Source organism: Aythya ferina (genome assembly GCF_964211825.1).
Source record: "Aythya ferina genome assembly, chromosome: 11".
NCBI lineage: Eukaryota > Metazoa > Chordata > Aves > Anseriformes > Anatidae > Aythya > Aythya ferina.
Window position 1 is genome coordinate 14,489,244 of NC_140307.1, and position 25,655 is coordinate 14,514,898.

At 36.7% G+C, this 25,655-nt stretch overlaps 2 protein-coding genes and 1 long non-coding RNA gene across 8 annotated transcripts in view; 1 reads left to right on the forward strand and 2 right to left on the reverse strand.

Annotated features, from left to right (window-relative positions):
- Window positions 1-3,061, forward strand: part of CA12 (carbonic anhydrase 12) — a gene marked incomplete at its 5' end in the record, with an annotated part of 24,192 nt that extends 21,131 nt beyond the window's left edge. The window contains 2 exons of the mRNA XM_084531614.1: window positions 1,037-1,118; window positions 2,134-3,061. Coding sequence (XP_084387740.1) covers window positions 1,037-1,118; window positions 2,134-2,215 — 164 coding nt within the window. The 3' untranslated portion in view covers window positions 2,216-3,061. The remainder of the gene's footprint in view (window positions 1-1,036; window positions 1,119-2,133) is intronic.
- LOC311442427 overlaps window positions 1-14,874 on the reverse strand; it is a 15,946-nt gene extending 1,072 nt beyond the window's left edge. Inside the window, exons 1-5 of the long non-coding RNA XR_014696639.1 lie at window positions 14,631-14,874; window positions 11,648-11,721; window positions 3,767-3,906; window positions 1,659-1,765; window positions 574-654 (exon numbers count right to left, since the gene is read on the reverse strand). This is a non-coding gene — a long non-coding RNA (uncharacterized lncRNA). The remainder of the gene's footprint in view (window positions 1-573; window positions 655-1,658; window positions 1,766-3,766; window positions 3,907-11,647; window positions 11,722-14,630) is intronic.
- A 430-nt stretch (window positions 14,875-15,304) lies between these two features.
- The window catches only part of RAB8B (RAB8B, member RAS oncogene family), a 28,635-nt gene continuing 18,284 nt past the window's right edge, over window positions 15,305-25,655 (reverse strand). Inside the window, exons 5-10 of one of the 6 annotated variants that reach the window (XM_084531617.1) lie at window positions 25,481-25,570; window positions 24,626-24,691; window positions 22,504-22,554; window positions 22,058-22,082; window positions 19,528-19,600; window positions 15,305-15,503 (exon numbers count right to left, since the gene is read on the reverse strand). In XM_084531617.1, coding sequence (XP_084387743.1) covers window positions 19,551-19,600; window positions 22,058-22,082; window positions 22,504-22,554; window positions 24,626-24,691; window positions 25,481-25,570 — 282 coding nt within the window. In that variant the 3' untranslated portion in view covers window positions 15,305-15,503; window positions 19,528-19,550. Of the gene's footprint in view, window positions 15,504-18,298; window positions 19,622-21,224; window positions 22,083-22,499; window positions 22,555-24,625; window positions 24,692-25,480; window positions 25,571-25,655 lie in introns of those variants that run through there. The other 5 variants (XR_014696640.1, XM_084531619.1, XM_084531620.1 and 2 more) reach the window with 5 other exon arrangements.

A 25,655-nucleotide genomic window follows, 5' to 3' on the forward strand; every position in this document is an offset into this window, starting at 1 on the left:
TCCTTCTCCTTATCCTCTTTAAATGACAAGGTTTTGTTCCACAATTTTCTATTTGGTGTTATGTTTTGCAGCCCATTTGATGCACATTTACTGTAGCAAAACTCACCTTTTCTAAAATACATTTATTCTTCAGATCCATTAATCGCATTTCTTCTATTCAGTTAGACTTAAAACTAATAAAGCATCCAATGGGATAAATGGCGTAAGGCTAAACTCCATTCTGCTTTCTCAAAAGTCTATTTAATAACAGAAAACTTTTAGATGGAATGCATGAAACCTGCCAGCTTCACTCGGAAAGAGTTCTGATATTGCTTAGATTCAAATAGCCATTTGAAAAAAATATTTAAAAGTGTAAATGAATCATGACAATGCAATTAAGAAAAGAATACTCATCTTCATGATCTTAGGGTAGGCCAAAATAACTAAAAATACTTTCATGGCTAAAATTACATACGGATCAAGAATATCAAGAATTGTATTATAATGATAATGTTTAATATCTCAATGCCAATGTGAGATCGCTCATTTTTACGATTTATACTATTTATACTATTATCCTGAATTCATTCTTACCTTCTTAGATGCCTTTATGCAACATTTTCAGTGACAAAGTACATCACTCTTCAGCTGCCCATCTTCAATGGAGTCCTTCTGCTATGAAAAAAAAACAGGCATCAAATCTAGAATCCTTAGTTGCCTGGGTTTAGTTCTTTATTTTTGCTTATGCTGTCGTATACATTATAAACCAGAAACTCTTTGGACTTCATTGCTTCTATGCCTTTGCCCGCATGTTGGTTTTGCGACCTTGGCAGGTGTCTCTAAATTGACAATGATGTAAACTGTGGATTCAGTTGTGAGATTGGGACCTTCTGGTACACATCTATGCAAAATTATCCATTCCATGACTGCAAAGGGACGTAAGCAGACTGTAGGAAATTTGAGGATGCAAAATGAAAATGTTATGACAGATTAAAGACCAACCCTCTGCTGTCAAGTAAATTAAATCAACTGGTTTGTACTGTTTTCCCTCTTCTAGGTGTTGTTTCTGTTGTGATAGCCTGCATTCTGGGAGTTCTCATCATTCTTGCAGTAGCCTGTTGGCTATTCAAAAGGAAAAGGTAAGACGTCCTGCTGCCATATTACAGGAAAAGAAGTCAAACCATTTTTTTGTTCTAATACAAAGAAGCGCTCATGTGCCTGAAACCTAGGACGGTGATAGTTTTTACACTGGTAACATTTGATCTTTGGGAGATATGATCTTTTCCTACAAGCTTTGATTTATTTTTTTTTTCATATTACAGTAGGTGTTATTCTTCCTGTATCATATACTCCAAAGTAGTTCTATTTTACTCAGCAAAATGTTTATATCGCTAAGACTCACTTGCTGCAAGTTTTGTGACATAGTGGCCGCCTTTCTGCTACTGTAGGAATGTCTGTTTTTTTAATGAAAAACAGCACAATAGTTATTTACTCTAACAGTGCTTATATAAATCCTTAAAAGATACAGGGACAAGAAATAGGGAGTTTTATGTGAGTACCTGGGAGAGTAACATTACACTTCACACATCACACTTCAGCTACTCCCACAAGCAGTTAGGAAATGAGACTCCATTTCCAGACTAAACAGGACAAGCACATAGGCTAAATAACTGACATACACAGTTTTTCTGTCTTTCCAATTGTCTTTTCTTCTTTTTCTTGTTCTTTTTGCTAGAGTTGCTGCTCCTAGTTGCTCTCTGAATCTTTTCATATTTTTCCTGGAACACTAAAAGAAACAAGAAGGGAATAGTTTTAGAGAAAATCTCTCCCAAAGGTCACATTATTTAAGGGGAAGAAATCCACACTGACAAGAGATCATTTAACCAGACTGTTTTGCCACCAAGGCTGAATTCTGGAAAAAAATACTAACATTACAAACTCTTCTACAGCCTGTTTATATCCCTTTGTGTTCAGCACTGACTTTGCCAGACAGAATATGTTCTCCTGAAATACATGTAACAATAAGTTGTTCTGGCATTTGCACACGTAAAGAGAAAAATAATCTCATGCATGCATAATAGCACATATTAAATATCCAATGGTGCTTTTCCTTCATTGCAATTACAAATATTTAATACATCTGTCTTGTTTTAGTTGCAAAAAGGGAGGAGAAGACAACAGAGAAGTCATCTATACACAAGGAACGCAGAAAGAGGAAGATATCTCCAAACTATGATGCCCTGCTCTGTCACAAATGTCCCTTTTCATTCATAGCACTGACTTATTTTGCATTGGTGGAGCCCACCTCTCATTCTTGGCTAATGACTAGCCTCAAAAGTGTTCTCAAAATGTACCAGCCAAAACTTCTCTGTAGCCCTTTTTCTCTTGTTTTGCAGGGAGATACGATCAGTGAATGTTCCTGAGAGCTTAATTCCTTACCACATTCTTTTCATGTTGGCTGCTTAGTGAGTCTGGGTCTTTTAATTGATTTTACAGTTAATCCTAAACTCCAATTTTATGGTTTGTTTAGCACAGATTTTCCCACAGGTATTCCTACATGAAGACATTCATCAAGGTATAAGCACTCTTCCCTGCTAAATCGATGTATTAGTCTTAGGGTATTCCAAGAACAGCATCATGAATGTTAACAAGATAAAGGGTAATACATACTTGAGATCGGGATTTGAATGAGGCTGACTGCAAATGATGCTAGTACATTCACCAGTGACTCTAACAGTCAGAAACATTACACAAAAAGACAAATGTAAATGCAATGGGATTCACATGGATTATTAATGGGGTTCAAACCCAAGGATCCAGTACTAAAAAACACTTGAGGAACAGCTTGTGTTCCAGATATTACACAACCTCACAAATCTGTCACAAAGGTATCCTGTCTTACTATCCTAATCTTATTTATAGTGTGTATGAATAATGGGGGGGAATAATGTAGTTGCTGCATCTTTTAAGCGAACTACTTCCTATCTGATCATGAACTCTTGATTGATTTTAGAGTATATATTACAAATGCAATTATACAGTCGACAGTTTTGCTGATTTAACTCTCTGAATCTACTAATTTAAGAAGGTAAATAAAAGTATATTTTCAAATTTCATAAGCTAGATGCTTTTGAGTCTCATTATGCATTTTTTTTAGAGTGAGAAGCATGCTTCCATTTAAGATGATGTGAAATTTTTATTGACTTCAGAAAGAATAGGGCTTAGCCAGTCTAGCACCAGATGTATACAGAATTCTTCTTGAATTTGACACGTGAAGTGAAGGGTCTGAAACGCTTGTACTTCAGGAGACAGACAGGAAATGATTCAGTACAGGGACATGCCTAAAATAATTCCAGGTCTGAATGCCGTTAAACTCAAATTACTGGGGAAATGCCAAACTGAATTTTACACTTAGATCCATTCTATATTCGTATTTATGTGTTTGCTCAGTAGCACCACATTAAAATCACATTTGTGATTTTAAATAAATTAATAAATAGTTATTGACACGTGTTTTCTCCTTTAAAGATAGTAGAGGGATGCTTATGTTTTGGACTCTTTCCACCCCAAAGAAAGTTTAATGACAAAAGTACGCTGCTTAGTGAAAGGAGAAATAACTTATTAATTCTTACTCTGCATGAAGTTTAGGAGCATACTTTCACAACTAAGTATATTGCATTTTTCAGCATTTTTGCCTCACACAAATAAGCACACAGAGATCATCTTGTTGAAATGTCTGTAATTACTTCAAAAGTAGCATTTGTCTGTGAAAGGGAGTATTACTTACTCTCTACATATAGGTTTCTAAAGACAAGAACAGATAATATTTTAAGATGTTTCTTCAGGTTCTCTTATTTCATTTTTAATCTTCATCTCAGCTAATTACAAATGTTGATCACTGTCTTTTGCATGCAACATCCTTGGCATCTGTTAAGAAAAAAAAAAAAAAAAAAAAAAAAACACAAAAAACACAAAACCTCAGCCAAGTAATACACACTGACTGTGAGAAAAGCTCTCACCAGCACAGAAAACATGTTACACATTAGGCAAAAAGCGTGTCCTTTAGAACTATTTCTTTAGAAAGAACAAACCAAAGAGGGACTATCACAAATCATATTGCTGCTACTCCTACTTTCAAGGTTCTCTAATTCATAGAGTCTTCCTAAGAAATCCATGCTGCTTTGAAAGCACAAGCACACTTGAATTTGTGGATTTGAAGTAACATTGTATTACCAGTTTACACTGCCAGTGGTTCCTGAGCTGAAGCAGTCTTAAACTGCGCTGTCTGGGCTCCGTTAGCTGCTATCATTTAACAAACCTATTAAAGTATATGTTTTAAATATGTTTCAGGACGTTTTTGTCATTCTCACACGGACAACATTTCATGTCTGGAAAATCAAACATGATCACAAAAGCAGGTGTAGTTAACACACCACCACAATAAACTTAAAACAATTCACTCTTTTCTTTTAAGTGGAAGTATCCATTTTTGAAACTATAATAGCATAAATGAAGCCTAAGTAACTAAGCTAGAAAAAGAAATGAAAGTGTTAGATGCCACAAGGGGCGTAGAGCTCCCATTCCTTGTGCTCCATAGAGCTTGCATTTCCTTGTGATATAAGGAAATCCATTCCTTCATGTAACAATGCACCTACAGAGCAACTGTACAGTCTCATGTCCAAGCTCAAGAGCATTCACTTCTTGTAAGAAAACATGGATATCATCACAGAAGTGCCTTACGGACTATACTGTCTTTGTTCTGAGTCTAGTCAGGCATTTAATCTCTCAGGATGAGGTTACCAAAATAGAAGCTACCTGTTTTGATCTTATTTTCTTCCCCTTCACAAATAAGTTATTCTATGACATCCTATTGTAGCATATATAACAAGGTCAACTTCTAACAAGTTTGTTTCAACTGGTAGATTAGTCTTAAGACTATTCTACTAAAAGGTATTATACACTAGGATCATGACAAACATCTTATTTTTATATTTTTTCTAGTGTGAGCAGTGTAATGGTACAACACATCTTGCACAACTATTTCAAAATATGCTCATAAAGCATTAAGTCACAAAAAGTTCTGTATGTATTATATGTTATGCTTGAAAATATATCCTGAAGGATTACTTCAAGGAAAGTAAAATTTAATTTCTGACAAAGCCTGTGAAATATAGAAGCTTAAAAAGAATTAACTTCAGTGAAAATGCTGGAAGAGAATGGATTTTGTTTGCTCATGCAAAGCTTACTGTGTTAAGGTAAAATATTATTTTTATTAATGCTGTAGCAAGATCAACATTAATTCTCATCTAAATTTAACACATAGCCCTCAACTTTAAATCTGTCACTAAATATGTAAGTTTAATATTTAATCATTTATTTTATTATTTTAGGAAGCTGCAACTAAGCTGAGATGTGTGGTGTCCATGAGGTTTCAGTTGTGTATTTGCTTTACAAAAGCCAAGTTATGAAGTAAACAAATATTGATTTTTTTCCCCTAAATTCAAGAAGGCACCAGTTATTCTTTCTAAATGTGTAGAGAGATGAGAGATGATATTAGACATTACTTGGAATGCTGGTGTGCTAAAGGGAAGTCATTGTTTCTTCATAACAAGGAGCATTTCATATTTTTAAAGGATCTACTTGCAGTGAAGAAAGTCAGTCCAAGTCCCCGTGAGGACCAGGACAACATAGGATATTACTGTACTACCTTCACAGCAAGGACACAAGAAGATTTGCCAGGAAAATATAAAGCTATTTCAACTAAGTAGTAGGAACGTAAATAACAACCAGAGTTCTTCACATGAGAAGAGAGAGCTGGCGTGAAACAGCTAGTGGGGAGTGAAATGAAAGGCATGACATTTGAAAGAAATTAGAGCTTTTCAAAAATCCCAGAATCCTGTAACATGCAGCATGTTAGCCACAGCGGGCTGACCCAGAGGTTTTATCCATTGCAGTGCTCGTGGTCAGCACACGCAATAACTCCTAAGTGAAGGGGCATAGTTAACTACATAGGGAAATTACTTGCCATCTCACAGCTGAGTAGCTGGATACCTGGAATCAGACAACTAATGAGTGGAATATTCTCCTTTCATAGTACATATAAATCATCAGTTTGTACCTCTGCTCATTTTCTAGTGGCCCGATCTTCCATCTGCCCCACCTTCCTCTTGTCCTACTGTTGAGACATTAAGAAAATGAAACTGGTTGGTGAGCCCACCAGATCCAATATCATCAAGTGGCTGAGATCAACCAACATCACTGTCAACCATTTATTTTCTTTCCTTTTTTTTTTTTTTTTGCAAGCATCAAAACCTAAAACACCCCAGAAAATATGCACCAAATAATGGCCAGAGTCATGAATGCCAAAAGAAAGTGTATCATTGGACTCCAGAGTCAGCAAGGCATCAACTGTACAAACTCTAAAGGTTATCTCCATTTATTCTGCACCACCTTCTGCCTAAATCCATATCCCATTACCATACTGTGATTTGCACCTCTTAAGGGCCTGCTTCAGTGGTCACAGAATCCCATTCACCCGTGCATCTGCACAAATGCAGGCTCCAGAAACACTGCAAACTGCCTGCCACACACACACTTTCATCTAGATAATTGTCCTTTTGTGCCTATCCCAAAATTTACTCTTTCCATTCATACAAGATTTGAATAGCTTGTTCTAACTTGAATCTATATGCCCCAACAGGGGTAACTCCAGTTCCTCTCACTTTCCATCCCTTAACTCTGCCAGCTTCTCTACCATAGCACTTCAAGTCTCAACATTTTCTTCCAAAACCATATTAACTCTCACTTCATCACCATCTTCCACAGGGGATTTCAGGATTTCACTGCAACAGCTCATTTCCTTCCTTGTCTCCTATATTTTCTGCCTCCTGAGTGGGTAAGGCAGCAGAAGACGTGGCCAGTCTGGTTCTATACACTCCTTCATGAGCTGGTCAATGCGTGTGGGCTAAATTCCCCGTCAGCCAGACAAGGCAATCCTTGTCCCTCAGTGGGGATTACCTACTGGAGCTCTTCTGTCCTAGAAGACACTTGTAATGATTCAATCATTTGCCTGATTTTGTGGAAATTGGCCAATGGGTTTCAAAGATTTTTGGGCATAAACTGAGAGTAGTATGATAAATAAAGCATAATCTGAGAGAAAAAAAAAAAAAAAAAAAAGACAACAGGCTACAAATAGATAATGCTTTCCCTACTTTCCTTTTTTTTTTTTTTTTTTCCCCAAAGATATCACATGCAGCCAAAGAATCTTGTCAGTGCTGGACACCACCTGTGTTTTAAAATAGGCAATGGGGAAATGCTGTTTCTTGTACAAGCTCCAAGACAGTCAAAGTTCTCTTTGCAGTGGGGCTGGATGATAGTTTTGGTGACCATTACCTGCAGCAGAAACTTAGTAACAGCAGTTTTTTGGTTTTTTTTTTTACCATTAATACAGTTTGGGACATAAAAATTCAGAAAGACACTGTGAGGGTTCCATCGTTAACCTGCAAAGCCTATCTTAATAGTGCTTTCACTTTGTTTTATTTTTCCTTGGTTTTCCTTCTACTTTAAAAAGACCAACATTTTTCTTCATTACTAGAAAATGTAAACCTACCCTACAGACCTCTTTAAAAGAAGGCAGTATTTACATGTTCTACATTTCAAAAATGCCACATAATCAGAAACATTAAACAAAAGTAAAATCTGACACCCTGTTTCAGTTTGGCAGCCTATTCAACAAGTAAACATTTACAGATAGATTTGAAATTCCCTCTACTGTAATTAAGCCCAGTAAAAGCAAACTGAAGACTTTGTAACACATACAATTTCCCATCATGTTCAGCTTTCAGACTCCATGAGAAAACATCATTGACTGCTGGATGGCCTTACATGGCTGTAGAGCACTTCGAGTGGATGTGTCTGACTGCCAGGAATAGTGTAGGCTGACACGAGCAAGTATCAAGCACCAGCAGATGCTTTCAATTTCTTTAACATGAATGTTTATTACATGCCTTGCCCTTAACAAAGTAAGTAAGGAGTAACAAAGACATCATGGCTTGAAAGCCTCGGGGAACCGAACAGCTAACACTGCCAGTTGATTGTTTTGGTGGTGGCAATTTCAGATAATTTGATTAGAAGCCTTTCTTGACCTTCCCAGAGGCTCCAGGTCTGCACACATTTTAACCTGGAACCGTAACTGACTTACCCTATAGCTTTAGAAAACTTATTTATTCAAGATTTTTTCTGAAACCCATAAAATTGTTCTATACTTAGCCTATCTCATTTCTTCTTGGCCACTCATTAGAAAAAATAAGAAAGAAAAAAAAAGATTTTCTGTCCCAATATAGCAGCTACAGTTCTGTAAGACTGCTCCTCACCTAGAGACGACTTTTGGCCAGCAAATCATCAGCTGATACTAAGATCATTCAAATTCATTAATAAAAATCATTCCCATGAATGTTAAGTTCTACTTTGCCTTTCTCTCCATTTAAGTGGTTAAAAAATGTGTCAAAAACATCTTGCAAAAATGATTTTGTAATCCTTCCTATTTCTGACCAGATAAACAGAAGTCAGTGGTTAAAGCTGGAAATAATACCCACAACTAGTACCTACCTAGCTCTTAATTAGCACACCTGTTGTGACAATTCACTAAATTACCATGTAGCTTTCCAAAATGAAATTGTGATGCAAAAGTCCCCTGTACAACTTTCAGCCTGTTACACTACGCTGCACAAAGCTGCTTCTGTGGTACCCAAGGCCCACAGCAAGAACATAAATGTGTCACTGTTAACCTCTTCTCAAATCCTATTACAGTCACAGAAATCTAGGAAGCAACTGTCTGTGAACAAGAATTGCTATAACTCAACTGAAGTAATCTGTATCTTAATTCACATTAGCTGAGGGTATATAACCCTCAGGAAGAAAAGGAAAAAAAAATCTCAAACAATTCTAAATTTAAGATTGGCATTTTTATCAAAATGGGTCTCATTATCAAAGTCAGCAAAATATATGTAAACTAAAAGCTTATGACAATTTAAAAGAACAGAACTTAGAAATTTTGCACATTTTCACTAAAACAGTATCTTTGTACAAAATACGCGTATATTGCATAGGCCCAAAAAATAGTCTCAAAAAAGAACCCCAAAGTAAAATTATTTTACTTCCTCTTCAAAACATTATTATCAACTATTATTAAAAATAATACGCAAGACAGTTTGTGATTCCAGAGAAGTGAAATGGCACCATCTAGTGACTTACAGATCAGAAAGTTGAGTCAGAAAAGTTGTTACGTCTTGTACTTCCTTTCAACACCATGCATTTGAGTTTGGAAACAATAGCAAAAGGAAATGTAAAAATAAACATGAATGCTGGAACGCTTACTATGGAACAAGGAATTAAAAGCCAAGTGGAATTACTCAAGGATTATTTTTCTACTGAACTATGTACTTATAGTCTTCAGCATATTAAAATGTTTTTGGAGGTATGTACAATATAAATTTAACAGTCCCCAACCCAAACGTCTCTCTAGGAAAGCCAAAGGCTTTTTAGGCTATGACAGCAACAGATTATTAATGCATTTTCTATCAATTATTGCTAACACACACAGTTGTCAAAATTTATGAATAAAAATTGAGTAACTTTGCATAGATCTAACTCACTCCTGATTTAATCAAGTAAAGCTGCCCTTTCTCTTCAACTAATAACACACCATATTTTCACAGACACCTTGATCCTAAGTATTTATGTTCACTGATTCATATTTCCAGAAGACTGCTTAGAAGCTGAATCATTTTTTTCCTTAACAAGAAGTGATATGCCCTCTGCAGGGCTATCAAAGAGGGCCTTTCCTTTAGAAATTGCTATACAAAAAATGGAAAGGTGAAGGAGGATGTGCAGTGGAGATTTTATACTCTTCAGACATTTTTCAAGTTTCCTCTCATTCTTTTTTTCCCTGTATTTAGTAAATACAAAGAATAAACTTCCTAGCAAAGCAAGAAACTTAGTTTCCAGTAACACAAAACAAACAAACAAACAAAAACATCAAAAAACACCACCACCCCTCCAAAAAAAAAAAAAAAGAAAAGAAACCCAACACCAGAACAACAACAAAAACACAACTGAACTGTCAGGGTGCCCCACCCTAAAAAGTGGGAAAGGTTGAAATTATAACATCAGAGAATTATATATTTTTACAAACTGAGAGACTGGAAATACCTTGTGAAGAACATTCCAGTGATCTCTAGTTCTGCTGGCTTCTTGTTTATCCACAGCTCTATGACAGGACAAAGAATTCTATCTATTCTTCATAAAAATGAAGACAAATAAGAATAACTGCTTATTGGGATGAAGTCAAAAGGTGTTAAGAAAAGCAACGGACTGGAGAGCTGGCATCGCTCCATACTGCTGCAATCTTCAGCAACAGAAAGTAAAAGAACTCATGTTCTGGGAAATCACAGCTACTACAAGCTACTACAGGTAAGGACCATTTTCCAAGACCTTCAGGATAAATCCTTTCCGGTTAGTACAGCATTGGGTCAAACTACTTAATTGGATCCACTACCTTCAACATACACAGCTGGCCTACAAAAAACATTTCTCTATTTCTCTGAAGTACTTCACCACACAGATACCAAGTAAAGCACAGAAATACATATTTGAATAGACAGCCTTTCCTCTTTTGAAACTTTTTTTCAAGCTGAAAGTTCTGCCTGCAAGAATGGTTTCCAGCTGACACACAGTAAAAACATGACTGTTGTAATTGGTCTTCCCAGCAGAGCTCACCATAACTTTTACAAAAAAAATGTATGATTTTCAAAATGTGATTTTTGAAAACTTTATTTGCAAATATGTGAGGGTATTATTCATAAAATATTATTGTCAGATGTTTTAACCATCATGGAGATATCAGTGGAAGTCCACAGACTCCCATTTGGAGCAAGTATGTACCTTCTACCTTCCTACTTTAAAAGACATTAAAAATATATTCTTATATAGAGTAGATCCAACTTTATTAAAAAGTCAGACGGTATTATGACCACATCTCTTCACAGAAAGAAGAAAATTTTTCAGCCAGCAACGACTAGTAATTAAAGGCTATTTTTATAGAGTACAGTAGAACAGTAAATCCATCCAAAAGTCATATCACTTTCACAGAAATAAATATGTAGGTTTGGAATAACGCTTCAGAGCAATGTATTAAAATCCACTGCCAGACGTTTCACCACAAAACTGGTTGTTCATGCATAGGTGTAAAGAGCAACAAAAATTGAATTGTAAGTAATTTTTAGTAATATTTACTAACTAATTGATCAAATTTCCCCCTTTTTTTTTCAGTTCCTATGGAGATGACCTTCAGAATGGTGTTTTATGTATTTTATTCAGAAAGCTATTTACATATTTTCCATCCTTTCTAAAGTACAAATGATAATACCTAATAACCATAGTGTTATTTACAAGAAATAATCAATTATTGCAAAACAATTTGAAAAAGATAATCCTAGCAATTGCAGTGTTTTCATTAACAACTTGAGTTAATACCAGCAAAAATAACTTTTGTCTTATAGAATCAATCATCTGATGTCTTACATGACATTAAATGTCTAACATTTATGCAAAAAATTAAATTTGGTTCATTTGAACATTTGTTAAGCGGCTTAGACTCCATTCAACTTACCATAGGACAACTGTGCAGCACAGACAAATACAGTTTCTTCTTGGCTTATAGTTATGAAGCCTTTGCTATCTTTTCTGAAAAAAAAAAAAAAAAGTAATTAAAATTAATTTTAAAAAATAGAGAAGACCTAAAGCAAACTATTTTGTTTTATTTTAATTTTATTTTATTTATAATTTTATCAGCAACCATACATGACATACTTACATATTTTCTGGGACTTTATAACAAACAATTAATTTTAATGTTATTAAGAGGGGGTCAGTTTTTGTCCACACTTCACAACAGGCAAAAAAAACCTGACCTAGCGATCTGGAGGAAAGCAGAAATTCTGAATCCAGCATATACTGAGCTTTATATATATATATATGTATATATACACAGTATATATACATGCATATATATACACACACACACGTATATACAGAGCTTTAAAATATTTCGCGTTTTCAATAATTAAATTCAAATTCCAACTTTAGGGATGATAAGCTCTGTTCAGAATGCGACCCTGTGACAATCCCCTTTTGAAGTTTTCAAAAAAATCAGAATTGCTTTTTCAGAAAAGACTGATAATAAGTGGCTTCAGAGTCAAGTATTCAGCTGCTGCTAAAAAACATTACTGGAGATGAACGATTTCCAGCCATTTCAGGAAGACCTCACTCAGGTCACCTCCTCACACCATCCACATGATGCCAGCTAATTAGACTCGTTAACTCTTAGCCTCCTGCCCCAGGAGAAGCCTGGAACACAGCCTTTTTTGGGACATCTTACTGCTGACCAGAGAAGAGGAAACGATGAAGAGTGAGTTCAAGTGTAGGTGAGAGAAGGTTTCTATGGCTATATTTCACCTTCCCCAGCTGCCTGCTGCCGCTTCCTTGTGGCACTGCGGGTTCCCCAAAATATCAGCTCCAGAGGGACACCCATGTCACGTAACGTCATACATTCTTTTATTGCTTGCACAGTAAGTCTGACTTGTGATGTGGATGAACCTCTGCAAGGAGGCTGACATCACTTGTTGGAAACCACTGCTCTAGATCAAGAATGACAAACTTGTGTTGGAGACTTGGCACTGGAACACCCGACATCTTTAAAAATAGAAAGCTCATGAATCTTTAGGTCTTGAGTTAGTGAAGCAAGTTATTGTGGCAGTATGTTATCAGGGTAGGGGGGCTGTTTAGAGCTTTGCTCACCAGCTGAAAATCAGAAGTATTAAGCAATGTTGTTAACAGATAGTATCACTTACAATTTTCCCCTAAGAAAGAAGATTCTGGAAAGATTTGCTGGAGCATGTCAAAGTTTTCACTTGTCATTTAGAAACTGAGCATTAAAAAATAAAATAAAAATAGAAAAAAATCTTGGTTTAGTATCTAAAATTAACTGGCAGGAACAACCTCACTATAGAAAGGTATCCATAAAAGACAATGACATTTATGTTAAGACAATGATGACTGTGTGGTCAGATAAGTATCACTGAGTGCTGGATGCCTAAGCTGTGCGTGCAAACGCAGGTCAGCACAGTGAGCATTTGCTCGCAACTATATTCACTGATCTGACATCTCATACGGCTGTCACGAGGCAACGTATCGTGATATAATACTATCTGACGCTGCAGCCCACTTCTCAGAAAACCTACGACTGCATTAATTTTGTCTTCTCATTTAGATGGAGTTTAAATAAAGGGGAAAATCTTATTAAAGTTCAAATTAAGTATTTGATTCCATATCTTTCAGCAAAATAGAGTTTGGTAAGTGTATTGTCTTTAATCGCTTTGATCTTTACATAAAGAACTATGGCGTCACAAATTGCAGAAAACTCACAAGCAGTTATAACAATGACTCATGTAAACTTCCAAATATATAGCCGAAACAGAGTTTGTTCTAACTGACTTTAATGAAGAGCCATGATAAATGCAATATACTTCTAAATTCTCTTTCTTTCCAGGAGGCGGCCCTTACTATGGAAGAAAGTTTGAGGGTTAATTCTTCTGTTAACCCTATCAGCTGTAATTGATCTCCAATTTGCATCACAGACCCCAATTTCTTAAGTTTCATTAGTTGCTTTAAGACTGCAATTGCTCTATTTTCTATTATTCAACCTAACTCTTGAGCAAGTTTATTGCCACAAGAGAACTGCTGATTCTTAGCTATCTGCCCAATGATTCCACATTTAAGGAATCTCCAGCAAATGGGAGATGTCAGTTGGCTTACTGTGAAAGTCTGTAGTAGGTAAATGGGAACAGTTCTGTGGCAGAACACAAAACACCTCTGGAAAGGGCCAGTTTTTCTGTAGTGCTGCATAATGGCTACCATGAATTTGCACAGCAATAAACCACAAAAGGGAAGGCAGCAGCAGGGACACCAGCCAAATGAATTCCCTTGAACCAAAGAGGAACAAAAAAACAAACAAACCCACCCCATAACTGTAATTCATATTGCGTTTCTCACCAGCATTTGAAAATTCTACCTGGAATCTGATTAAGGATCTCCATGAGGCAAATACATTGGTTAGGGAGTTGCAGAGTGAATACCACAAAAGAAATGCATTCTAAATAAAACTATGTTTCCCATAAGCAAAAAGTGATTTTTTCTTTCAAAATTAAACCAGCAATTTCATCTCTGATGTGGTTAAAACCAGTGAAATTACCCTTGCGATTTATGCAAAGTACATCTCTCCAGAGGGAGGAACAAGTACCCTGATTACACCGTGTGAGAAAACACAGCAGACCAGTGCTTGAAAACGTTTTCTGTGAAGTCTGTCCCCTACAGTGGCTCCAGGAACACCTGCCAGGCCCCCAGGCCGAAACCACGGCTCTGAAGGGTTACACGAAACCTCAGGGCAGAGCCAGAGCGGGGCGCGGGCGGGCTCCAGGCCTGGAGGTGCCCCCAGTACCTCCCCCCGCCCTTTTTGTTTTGTTTTTTCCTGTTTTGTTTAACCCCGAGCAGCAGTTCGGTTTGACGACAAAGCATCCAAGCGGTGCAGCGTTTACCTGGCAACCCCAGCGCTTGGCCCAGGGAGGCCGCCTCGGGGCGTTTAGAGCCGAGGCACGGCTCTGCAGAGCGTTGCGAGGAGCTGCCTGAGGGCTCGGGGGAGCCGCTGCGCCCCGGGGCCGCGCGGGGAGGCCGGCAGCGGCACCTCAGGGCGGCGGGCTCCGGGACGCATCCCCGCAGGAACATCTGAGGAGAGGCAGGGGAAGAGGCCGGTAACGAGCTGCCGCCGGCACCAAAGGCGAAAAGCGCCCGGCCCTGCCCTGCCCTGCCCTGCCCGCGGGGCCGGAGCGCAGCGGATCCGGGCTCCGTGAGGGAGGCTCTGTGCGGGGGCCGCGCCCAGCGCTGAGGAGAAAGGGCGGGAAAGAGGCGGCGCTGCGGCCGCGCCTCGGGGCCTGCCGGGTGCCCGCGGCCGGAGCCCGGCCCGGCCCTGCCCAGCGGCGGAGCCGCCCCTGGTGGCCGCCCTGCAGGCCCCCAGCGGGGCCGGGTCCTCGCCCCTGTGAGGGACAGAGCCCCGCGGCGGGTGGGGGCCGGGGCGATAGGGCGGTCAGATAGATGTGGAAGGGAAATGCTTACAAAGGGGAGCTGTGGCCCCTATTTTACACATTTGTTTAGCCATGGCCTGAGTTCAAGTACACTTACCCGTGCAAAACGGCTTACAAACTAAGACACACGCTTGCGCCTTCCTTGTATTTTATTGGTTCAAAGCATAAACGCAGGTTTTACAAAGTCAGTGCATTGCAGGTGAAGAAGCTTAGAAGCAGTACGCAGTAGCATGAGACTTTAAACTCATGGATAAAAGGTGCTTAGACTTCTGGAGAGCGTGCCATCCTTCATCTAGAACACATACCAGAACTAGTTAGTTGCTATGGTGCCTGGAGGAAAAAAAAAAAAAAGGAAAAGTAACCCTAGAGATTTGAAAACAGTCTTGAAAGTAAACATTCAACCTTTCCTTTTAAAAAAATGTATTAACATAACTACAAGTAAACCATAAATAATTGGCTAAATATTGTTTCCTTTAGAGATGAGCTTCGAGATGAGCACATTGCCAGTGGTACGTGAAATGGTGCTGAAAACTCTCCAATCACGAACGTAGCAGTTGAGAAAGGTGTCAGCGTAGCAGTTCTTGAGTTTGACATTTTCTGTCACAAGGTAAGTACATTTACAGCAGTGTAATCTTTTCTATGCTGTTTCACAAAAGGTGTCTAATCAAGTCAGAAAAGTTGGTGGCCACAGTGATACTTTCCCCAAAAAATCAAAAGCAATTTTGAAACAAGTTTATCTATCACTAACATCTTTTACTACCTCAGTCTCAGAGACCACTGCCAAACGGCCTGGGGATTCCAGTTACTGCTGTGTATTTTGGACACCCCTTTGCTGCCACAAGTTCTAACTGCAGAAAGTCATCTCAGTCATCTCCTCAAGGAAGATGTTTAAGTAAGAGTGAAATGCTGAACAATTACTGAATTTGTACATAATTTTTACAGAATTGAAGTCAATGCAACATATCCAATATTAGTGTTTTTTGCACATTTTCCACAATTCATTAAACACGTTAATTCCTCGGATGAGGGAGATGCTTATATCCTGCTTAAAATTTAAAACTGTTTTTCAGACTGAAGGAATAATATGCACTAAGCATTTGCTCAGAGGATATGTTAACTCTTGTTCATACCAGAAATTTAATGCTCATGTGCTCTGAAGACAGAGTAAAAAATAAAAATGAAGAAACAATGAAATATCCTAGAACATTAAAAATTCTCTGCATACTTCCATGACCTTTCTTTAAACCACTAGATGGCAAGAACCTTATGCAACATAAAAGCTTTATGTATGTATCTCAATGATTATAAATAATTTCTTTAGAAAGGAGTCTAATACTATATTGTGTTGATGACCTTGATATAACTCAGGAAATCTGAAGAGCCACTAGTCAACTAAGTTAGAAAAAAGCAATTTACTGAATTATAAAAAACTGGATAGGTTCTACATGTATACCAACAACTTGCCCCTAGTCTGTAAATGTGCTAGAACTACTTTCATGGTAACTACTAGTCTACAATCAAAAGAGATGCAGGAACTGTAATAAATCACCAGTTTTGTGCAGTGTAAGTATGCTTGCTGTTTCCTTTTAACAGATGGACAACGCAAATCTATTTGAAATGTTATTGAGATGTAGATGCATGCCACTGATTTCTGTGAGAACTGAAGGACTCACAGAAGTAATTTTAGGATTGCCGAGTATCTAGAGCCAGTTCAGATAAAGAGGATTTGCAAGACAGTGTTTGAACAGTTTGTCCTAAAAAAGCAAACTCGTCTACCAGAAGCAGTCTGATTAAAGAAAACAAACGAAGTAAGGATAGGCATCTACAGCTTGCTCTTGTTGGAGGTAAAAAGACGTGATACATCCTTTCAGCTAAATGCAGTTTACTACAGGAACATGTAGAAAGCACAAATTTTAGAAGCTACTTGTAATCCATGGTGAAGTACTACTCCTATATATTTCGGAGTGCCCAATTGGGCATCTCAACCATTAATCAACTTTGGTCTTGAGTAGACAAAACCATTCTTTCCTTAACTTCTCTAAATTTTCATACCAATTGTGACTTCCTTCCAAACCACACAAATTTGCAAGCCAAGAACTATTGTTATAGCAAACATTTCTGTTAAATCCCTCTCTATATGGTTTTGAATGAAGCTGGACAAACAATATTTAATGTATTAATGACATTTGCACCTCAGGTTACTTAAAAGTAAGATCTTACCTTCTACAAAAAAAAAAAAAAAAAAAAAAAAAAAAAAAGGTTTAACAGCTTAAATGACTAAATAATTCTTAGTCAAACTGGAGACTGTTTCTCAAGGTATCTTTGCTGGTGCTGCTCAGGAGGTACTTGGGAAGTACCTTTACATGACACACTGGAAAAAATGGTTCCTTATGAAGCATGCTTAAGGTCATTGAAATAATATACTTAGATTTAATTTATATGAAAAGTCATCACTACAGGAATAAGCGACATTTCAGATACACCTGAAGAACAGAAGTTTAGGTATAAGGAAAGCCATATAAAAAATACCTGTGGTTTGACACTTAAGTTAAACACAGCTTTACATACGCAACTCAGCTGGACACCTTTCCACAACAGATATGTTGAAAATAGAGTGGAAATTACAACCATCTAAAAACTATGTGGAATATTTCATACAAAATACTCCAAATAACTTTTAATTATTTAACTTTTATTTGAGACACGTTATTGTAAAAAAAAAAAAAAAGTTCACATGGAATAATAAAACCATTGGAATTTGAAGTGTTTTGTGGTTTTTTTTTTGGAGAGGGAAGGATTATTTTTTTCATCTATACACGTCAAAACACAATTAATGATTAGGCTTACAGGTTAATCACATGACAAGATCACTTTATCTGCAGGAGCTTTTCACATTACACCTTTGACCAAAGATAAAAATGTGCTTAAACACACACAGTAGAACAATTCTATTTCAAAATTAAGCATTTTCTCAAGGGCTATACTTTCTAGTCTGAATTTAGTAGCTACATTGCATTAAAATAACTGTAATTGAAGTTTTATTTGCAAAAATGTTTGTAAGGCCATAGGAATGCACTAAAATACTTAAATTCGCCAGAAACAAGAAAAATCAATGGAAATCCTGCTTTTGTGGAAGAGAGAAATACAAATTTTATTTATAAGAATGAGAATGGCATAAGCAGTTCAGTGAATGGATAAAAAAAAAAAAATCTATCACCTACAGACCAATCAATCCTCAACATTGCAAAATTTCAGTTACATGAATATATAACCAAATAACAGGTGTATTTCCACAAATAACATTTATGCATTTTACATATCATTCATGTACTTTCAAATCATTATCCATTCACGATATTTTAATGCAATATGTATATTCAAGACTCCTTTCACTTGTGAAAATGACTTAATTCAACTTCAGCAGACTAGAATGGGAAATGTACTTACAATGGAAAATACTTTCTGGAAAAAAAAAAAAAAAAAACAACAACAAACAACAACACCCTACAACTACAAATCTGAAACGTCAATTAGCATTTTTGAGACTGTCCCCCAAATAGAAAAGTCAGCTATGTTGGGTTTTAAGAGTGGTTTAAGCAATTACAATAATAGAACTTCCAGACAGTAAGTAATTCAAATATTCTATATACACTCAACAAAAACTTCTTGTGCATGTTTTGCTGAGCAGACAAAGCTAAAATTGCAAAGCACTGACACCGGGTTCTCTCTTCTTTTTAAACCACTTTGAAAAATATTGGTCAAGATATAGTGCACAGGCATGGGGAAAGAAATATTTCAAAAAAAAAAAAAAAATCAACAGCATAAACAGTGTTTTTTTCTTGTTATCAAAATCCATCAAAAACACCTGCCTTTCCTAAAAAGGTTAATGTCGATTTCTGGATCAAAACAGAAATACCTTTGCTGCTTAATGAGTAATTCTGACTTTCACTCTAATGAACATGAAAATACTAACTAGTTGACTGAGGTATAGTTGAGTCCTTCAAAATTTAGGTTATATAGACTTGAGCAATGTAGCAACAGAGACTGCACAAAACAATCATACTGATATTAGAAAAGCCTGTAGTACCCAGCATCTGATGCCTAGGCAAAACATACCATTTATCATCACCCGCTTGTCTAAAGCAAAATATAGCTAAAAAATCCCAGTAAAACATACAGCTGATTTGCACGCTAAGATACAGCACAGTTTTCTGTCTGACAAAGCAGACTGTACACAGAAATAGGTCTATATTGACCAAAAGTTAGCACACTGATAAAGTGCAGCCACTCAGCCATTTAATACTGCTGGAGAACAGGGGTGGGGGCAAAACAGAGAGAGAAATCTGCGTTTTACCTTATCCATAAGACCACATGAAATTAGAATTCTTCAGTTTCAGCAGGGGACAACAAAATTGCACTAAATTCTTCTACAAATAGAAAAAGATGAACTTTACATGAACATTAAGCAAAGTGAAATATTTACTGCATCTTTTTATCATGCATAAAGTGAATTTCCTATGGTCTTACCTCACATTTATGTACAGTTTAGCACAGCTAAATGTAAGAAAATAGCAAGTTCCCCTCCCACCCCCAATACAGAACAGATACCCCAATACGCTGCTGCTTCAAGAAGCACTTCATAGACTCTACTACTTACAGGCTCTTTCAAAGGGAAGTTCATGGAGACTAATATTGAATATACATTTAACCACACAGCGAAGACAGGAAAAACAACACAAAGCATTCTGTAAACGGTGCCAAACACAGAACATGTCAGTTTTGGTTTGCAGACAACCCCTGAGATAAAAATCAAAGTATTACGACACCAACTAAGTCAGAGGTAAATTACTGAAAATAAACAACATTCATAATTGGTGTCACAACACTTTCTGTATAGAAGCACTTTTTTTTTTTTTTAAAACCATACAGAAAGCATAACTGCTTTAGCCTGTCCAAGAAAAACATCAAGGGTAGACAACAGAGCAGTTAGGGTTGCTTTGTTTTTCCACTAAACCTTGTTGCCATTATGATTTTTTTCTTTATTATTTATTTATTTATTTTAAGTGCAGCAACAGAAGGTTGAGATTCACCATCTAATTAAAGTAACTATTTCCATGAAACTAAATGTGGTGACAGGTTGTTAACCACCCAAAACTTTATGGAACCAGCTACTAACATTAAATATTTTCAAATCAAAAGTCTTCACATCTAATGCTATTGGCCTGTTCACTTTCAAAGTATTTCTAACAGACCCAAGATGACAAATTCAGCATCTGACACCACAAATGAAGCAGTTATCTGCAGTAGCAACCAATTCACTGTATGCAACTTGAGATAACGTAGTGAAGCAAAAGCAAACACGTCAGAGACATTACTCGGACAATGACAGAATTCACCTATCCCCTAATAACAAACATACTGGACACAAACTTGTAGTTAAAGCTTACAATGGTCCAAGTTTGGCACATGAACAGAACTAAAGCACCTGTTTTAATCACTCATTGAGGAAATTTTTCAGAAGACAATAAAAAAGTAGTAGAACAAAGACTAGGTTATACAATGCTCAGTTGAGTAGAAAAGGCAACTAAGTTTCAACTCTGCTTCTAACAGTCCAGGTCACTGTAAAAGTTCATGATGAAAAAAGTTTAACTGCTTGAGCAGACCAAAGAGGGCTTCATACATTCAGAATTAACTACATAACTAATATTACATTATAGCCCTAGTGTGACATTTTCCACAGTGCCAGAACTTGAAAAACTTCAGTAACTGCACAGGAAGCTAGCTTTTGGATACCTCTGTTGCCAAGGGCCAATGCTTACAGACATTAACAGACTATCCTTAGTATCACACTAGAAATCAAAGTCACCTTTAGAGCAGTCATTTCTGAGCAAATGAATCCACAAAGCAATTACTCAAAACTCATGCATTCAGGTTCCACAAGCCACTTAAGTGATAGTGATGAGGCCAATTTGTGATGATGACTTCAACTCCAGAGTGCACTTCCTCATCAGAAACAAAAAAGGTGCAGACAGTTTGAGCTACCAAAGGAAGTTAAGTGAGGAAAGACACTGTGTTTATTAAAATAACTGAAAGGTGCATATGTGAAATCAGACAGTGACTGACAATTCAGAACACAACTTTGCTAAGTCTGGTAAAGAACGAAAAGCAACATACTACATTCAGAATACAAGCCATGGCTTCTGTATGAACAGATTTGTGCATCTAAGAGAAAAAACCCATACAAATTATTAAATGTCAATTGTTAGAGTAATTCTCATCATTAAGAGTGACAACATCCATACTGCAGTCATGGCCGTAAATATACAGCAAGGAAAATAATGGAAGTGAGACTTTCTGTCCCATGGCTGTTCTGCTTTAAAATAATAAATTTGTTTAAAAAAAATAAGGGAAAAACCTGCACAAATCTGTTAAGAATCTTACTTACAAGTCAAACTGTGCAAATACAAATGTAAGATTGTGCTGTAACAGGCAGTAAGAGGCTAATATGGATGTGCAAAGTTAAAAGAAACATAGCAGCTTTTGCAACAGGCAGTAAAACAGAAAGTAAAAAAGGAAAACAAGTTAACTCTTGCATTTGTGTCTCCACTTCATAGCTTCCATATCTGAGAAAGAGTAGCCTGACAGGTCAATAGGCTTAGTGAGCAAAATCCACTTGGTATTTTGTGTATCGCAGTCTAGGTTCAATGGAGCTCTCAGCAGCAGCTTGGTGGTATTATTTCTGAGGCTTTGTGACCCTGTGCTTTCAAAGAAGCAGAAAAGGTTCTAAGTGTGCTGCAGTCTATCATTAGAAGTTCATCAAAGTAGCGTGCATCGAAAGAAGCTGCTCTTCTTAGATCGATTTTCTGTTATTTTTACTGGCCCACCTGCCCCTGACGAACTGTTGTCATTCTGAAAAAGAAAAAAGTATCATAAAATGCAGGAAAAAAACAACTTCAGCTTTCCTAGTTTCCCTCTACACTTCCTCCCAACACACACACACAAACAATAACCCAGAGCAGTGGTTTGTTACCAGACTGTTAATAACTTGATAAAACTGCCTATTTTTACAAGAAGCATTTATCTAGCAATCCAAATCTCAATTATTAGCTCAGGGAGTGACTACAGTTTGACATTTAATAAAGTAAGGATCATACTGTTACACTGACAAAGAACACGTTTCAGGCTGCTCAGTAAAAAAAAAAAAAATAATAAAAAAAAATTCACACAAATGCACAATCCCCAGGAACTTTTTGATAGGACTTCAAACAAGCCAGTTATCTTAACTGTAATTTCAGTATATCTAATTTGTATGATAGTTCGAAATACAAACCATTTTTCTGTTGAGCTTTGTCATAATGTCCCGTGCAAGCGTGAAAAAAGCCTGGTGACAGAAATAAAAAAAATAGGAATCAGTCACAAGACACATTAAAAGACAAGATATATTTGGAGTAGTCTGGCATGCAAACAATAGAGTATTCGGTAGGCCACTTAGCACTTCATATTGCAAGGCACTGTGTTTAACACTGACTGCAATAAGCATGCTTTAAAAGAAAATAATTTCCATCTTTCTCAACTTTGAAGCAAGTGAACAGACTTTTCCCATTGCCTACTTATTGGGAAAAACTATCTGATGAATAGAAGGCTGCATACATTAATTTATTTATTTTTGGCTAAGCTGTATGGTACATCACAACTAGAAACCTACATAGAGTTTTGAGGCTGGCATGCCTGGGAATTCATATCAAAGTCAGCTTTCTTTCTGTCCTCCAAAAGCTTTACCCATGGGTTACCTATAGCCTTTTCTTTATGCTTCTAACATTCCTTAAGGGGGGGAACATTTTAAAAAAATAAATCACTCTGGCAAACCTCAGCATCTCAGTCTTCAACATACAAAGGAGAAGGGAAACTTCTGTAGCAGGAAAATGCTGCAATTCTCCCAGAATTAGTAAAAAAGAAGATTTTAGGATTTTTTTACCCAGAGATATCAACACCCCAAAGACAGTTCCATAAATGGAGAAAATGTAAATGTGTTCTGAATACACCCAAAGACACATATTCATTTAATGCAAATGAATAATAAACTATTGATCCCAACAGCATCACAGTTTCAGCATTCCCCACAAGTTAAACATTTGGTGGAAATAAAAAGAAATTGTTACTTGCTAAATGCCTATACCAGCCACATTTATGTTTTCCTCACAATTCATGCAACATTTCCAAAAATACTCAGGTAGCCAAGTCGTTTGGAGTAGTCACAAATTAATTTAATTCAACTCCTATGGGAGTCAAAATGAAATTGCAGGGCATGCCATGAAACAGCACATCAGCCATCTGGAAGAACTAATGAAGAAGATGTGTACTTTTATTAGGAGACTTGCTATCCACCATTGGTATTATTTGCTAATGTTCACACTTCTACTGTCTGCTGTAAGAATCATAATGACAACGTGACCATCAGGTCAAGCACTATTTCTGATGCAGAACAGTGCCACTAAGTCCATTCTAAAAAATATTGTATTGCAACCTTCCTGCAATTAGAAAAAAGTTTTTGCTGGCACAGTACTGGTCATGTTAGTATACAGGAACAATCTCTTTTGTTAATGTCAGCTGGACAATCTGAATTAAGTACATGTTTAGAGGACTTTTAAAACGTATTCCATCAATACAAACTGAAAGGCTTTTAGACCATTGAGAATGACATTCAAAAATGTCTGCCTAATCTGAATGAATACATCTTAATGTAACTTCTTCCTTTTCGTATCATACCATTTATTTGTCCACTCTTTCCATAGTTAACATCCTCCCTCAACCCTCCCAGAGATGAGGATAGTTGTTCATGATAAAATAGATTTGAGTTGAGCTACTTTTCCTTCCAATTCTATTTCCTTATGCTCTCACAAATAGCAAGATGGTGTTTTTAGCACAGAATTTATTTGTAGGTAAACAGATTCTATAGGTCTAGTGTCTATAGGCTGAGTATTACTTGCTTTCTTCCTCCTCTAAGATCAACTTATGACAGTCTATGCTGATGTTCCAGGTTTACATACAAATCTTCAGTCTCATCTACACAGCATATTTAGTAGTAACCTGAAGGCTCATTGACACAGTAGCACATTATTCTGGAAGTAAAGAAACTTGCATCTGATTTCCTGCACAAAGCTTTGTTCTAAAATTACACCTATTCCCTGCCCAAAGGCACTTGCAATTGAAACCTAAAAGAACTGTTTGTTACAATAATAGCACTGTTATCAGCCATTTAAAAACAATTCTGGGTATTACCAGAAAACAAGAAATGCTAGGTTTTAAAATAGCTTTCTAAATAGAACAAGATTGGTGACCCAGGAGCACAGTTGTGATTTCAGGTCAGTAAGCCCAGTAGTTACAGATCATAACATGCCGCTACAGTAATAGTTCATGAAACATACTTAAGCATATGAACAGCTATCTCTTACCTCTTCCACATTTATGCTGGATTTTGCACTTGTCTCCAAAAATTTGATTCCATAATCAATTGCTAACTGTAAGAGAGGTTAACATTTTTCAGTTATTCTGAAGCTCCTTTGCAAAAGGAATGTTTTACATAAGCTCATGATAGAACAGGTATTGTAGACTGCAGCAAGCTTTAAAAAACAGAGCTTAATTTCTGCTTTTCTCTTACAAACATTAAAATTACTGGACAATTAGAGAAAATATTAAAGCATTCCATATCCTCATGTAAATTCAAAACCTACAAAAATATTAATTTGTCACAAAGACTTATTTAGGACCCAAAAGCTCATTAAGATAGAATCTTCATTGATATGGATATGTTGACGAGGTGACTACATGCAACCACCCCTCAAGCAGTGTAACTAGCAACTATACTATTTCAGCTGCATACATGATGACGTTTATCGTATAGTAATCTTACTCATTTGCTCTGCAGAGCAACTTATTACATTAGCTTTAATAACAATACCTATGAGAAGAGTACGACCATGGTGAATTGGGTACAATCTGATCAAGCTACATACAAAGCTTTATACTGGACTTACGATATTTTATACTATGGCAAAGGTCGGCATTATTTACGGGTTCTTCCCCACAAGACAAGAATAATGTTAACATTATTAAACTGTTAACATTATTAACTGTTAAACAGTTAAGTGCTATTTAAAAAAAAAAGCCTGCATCTTATATAAAAAAAAAATGTTAAATGGAGGCATGAGGCTCATTATCTCTCATATACCTAAAGAGAGCAAATACCCAGTAGCAGAAATCCTAAGAACATTTCGCTTCCAAGTAAATTAAGTCAACATAAAGCTTACCTTCTCTCCTTTTTCTTTTGAGACTTGTCTTTTTTCATTCATATCACATTTGTTACCCAGGATCATTCTTTCTACATCTGAAGAGGCATGCTGGAGAGGGGAAAAGGTAATCTTTTAGAACAAATTAAATCATGATTTACAAGAAATTTTTGTATGTCAATCTCATCCACAAACG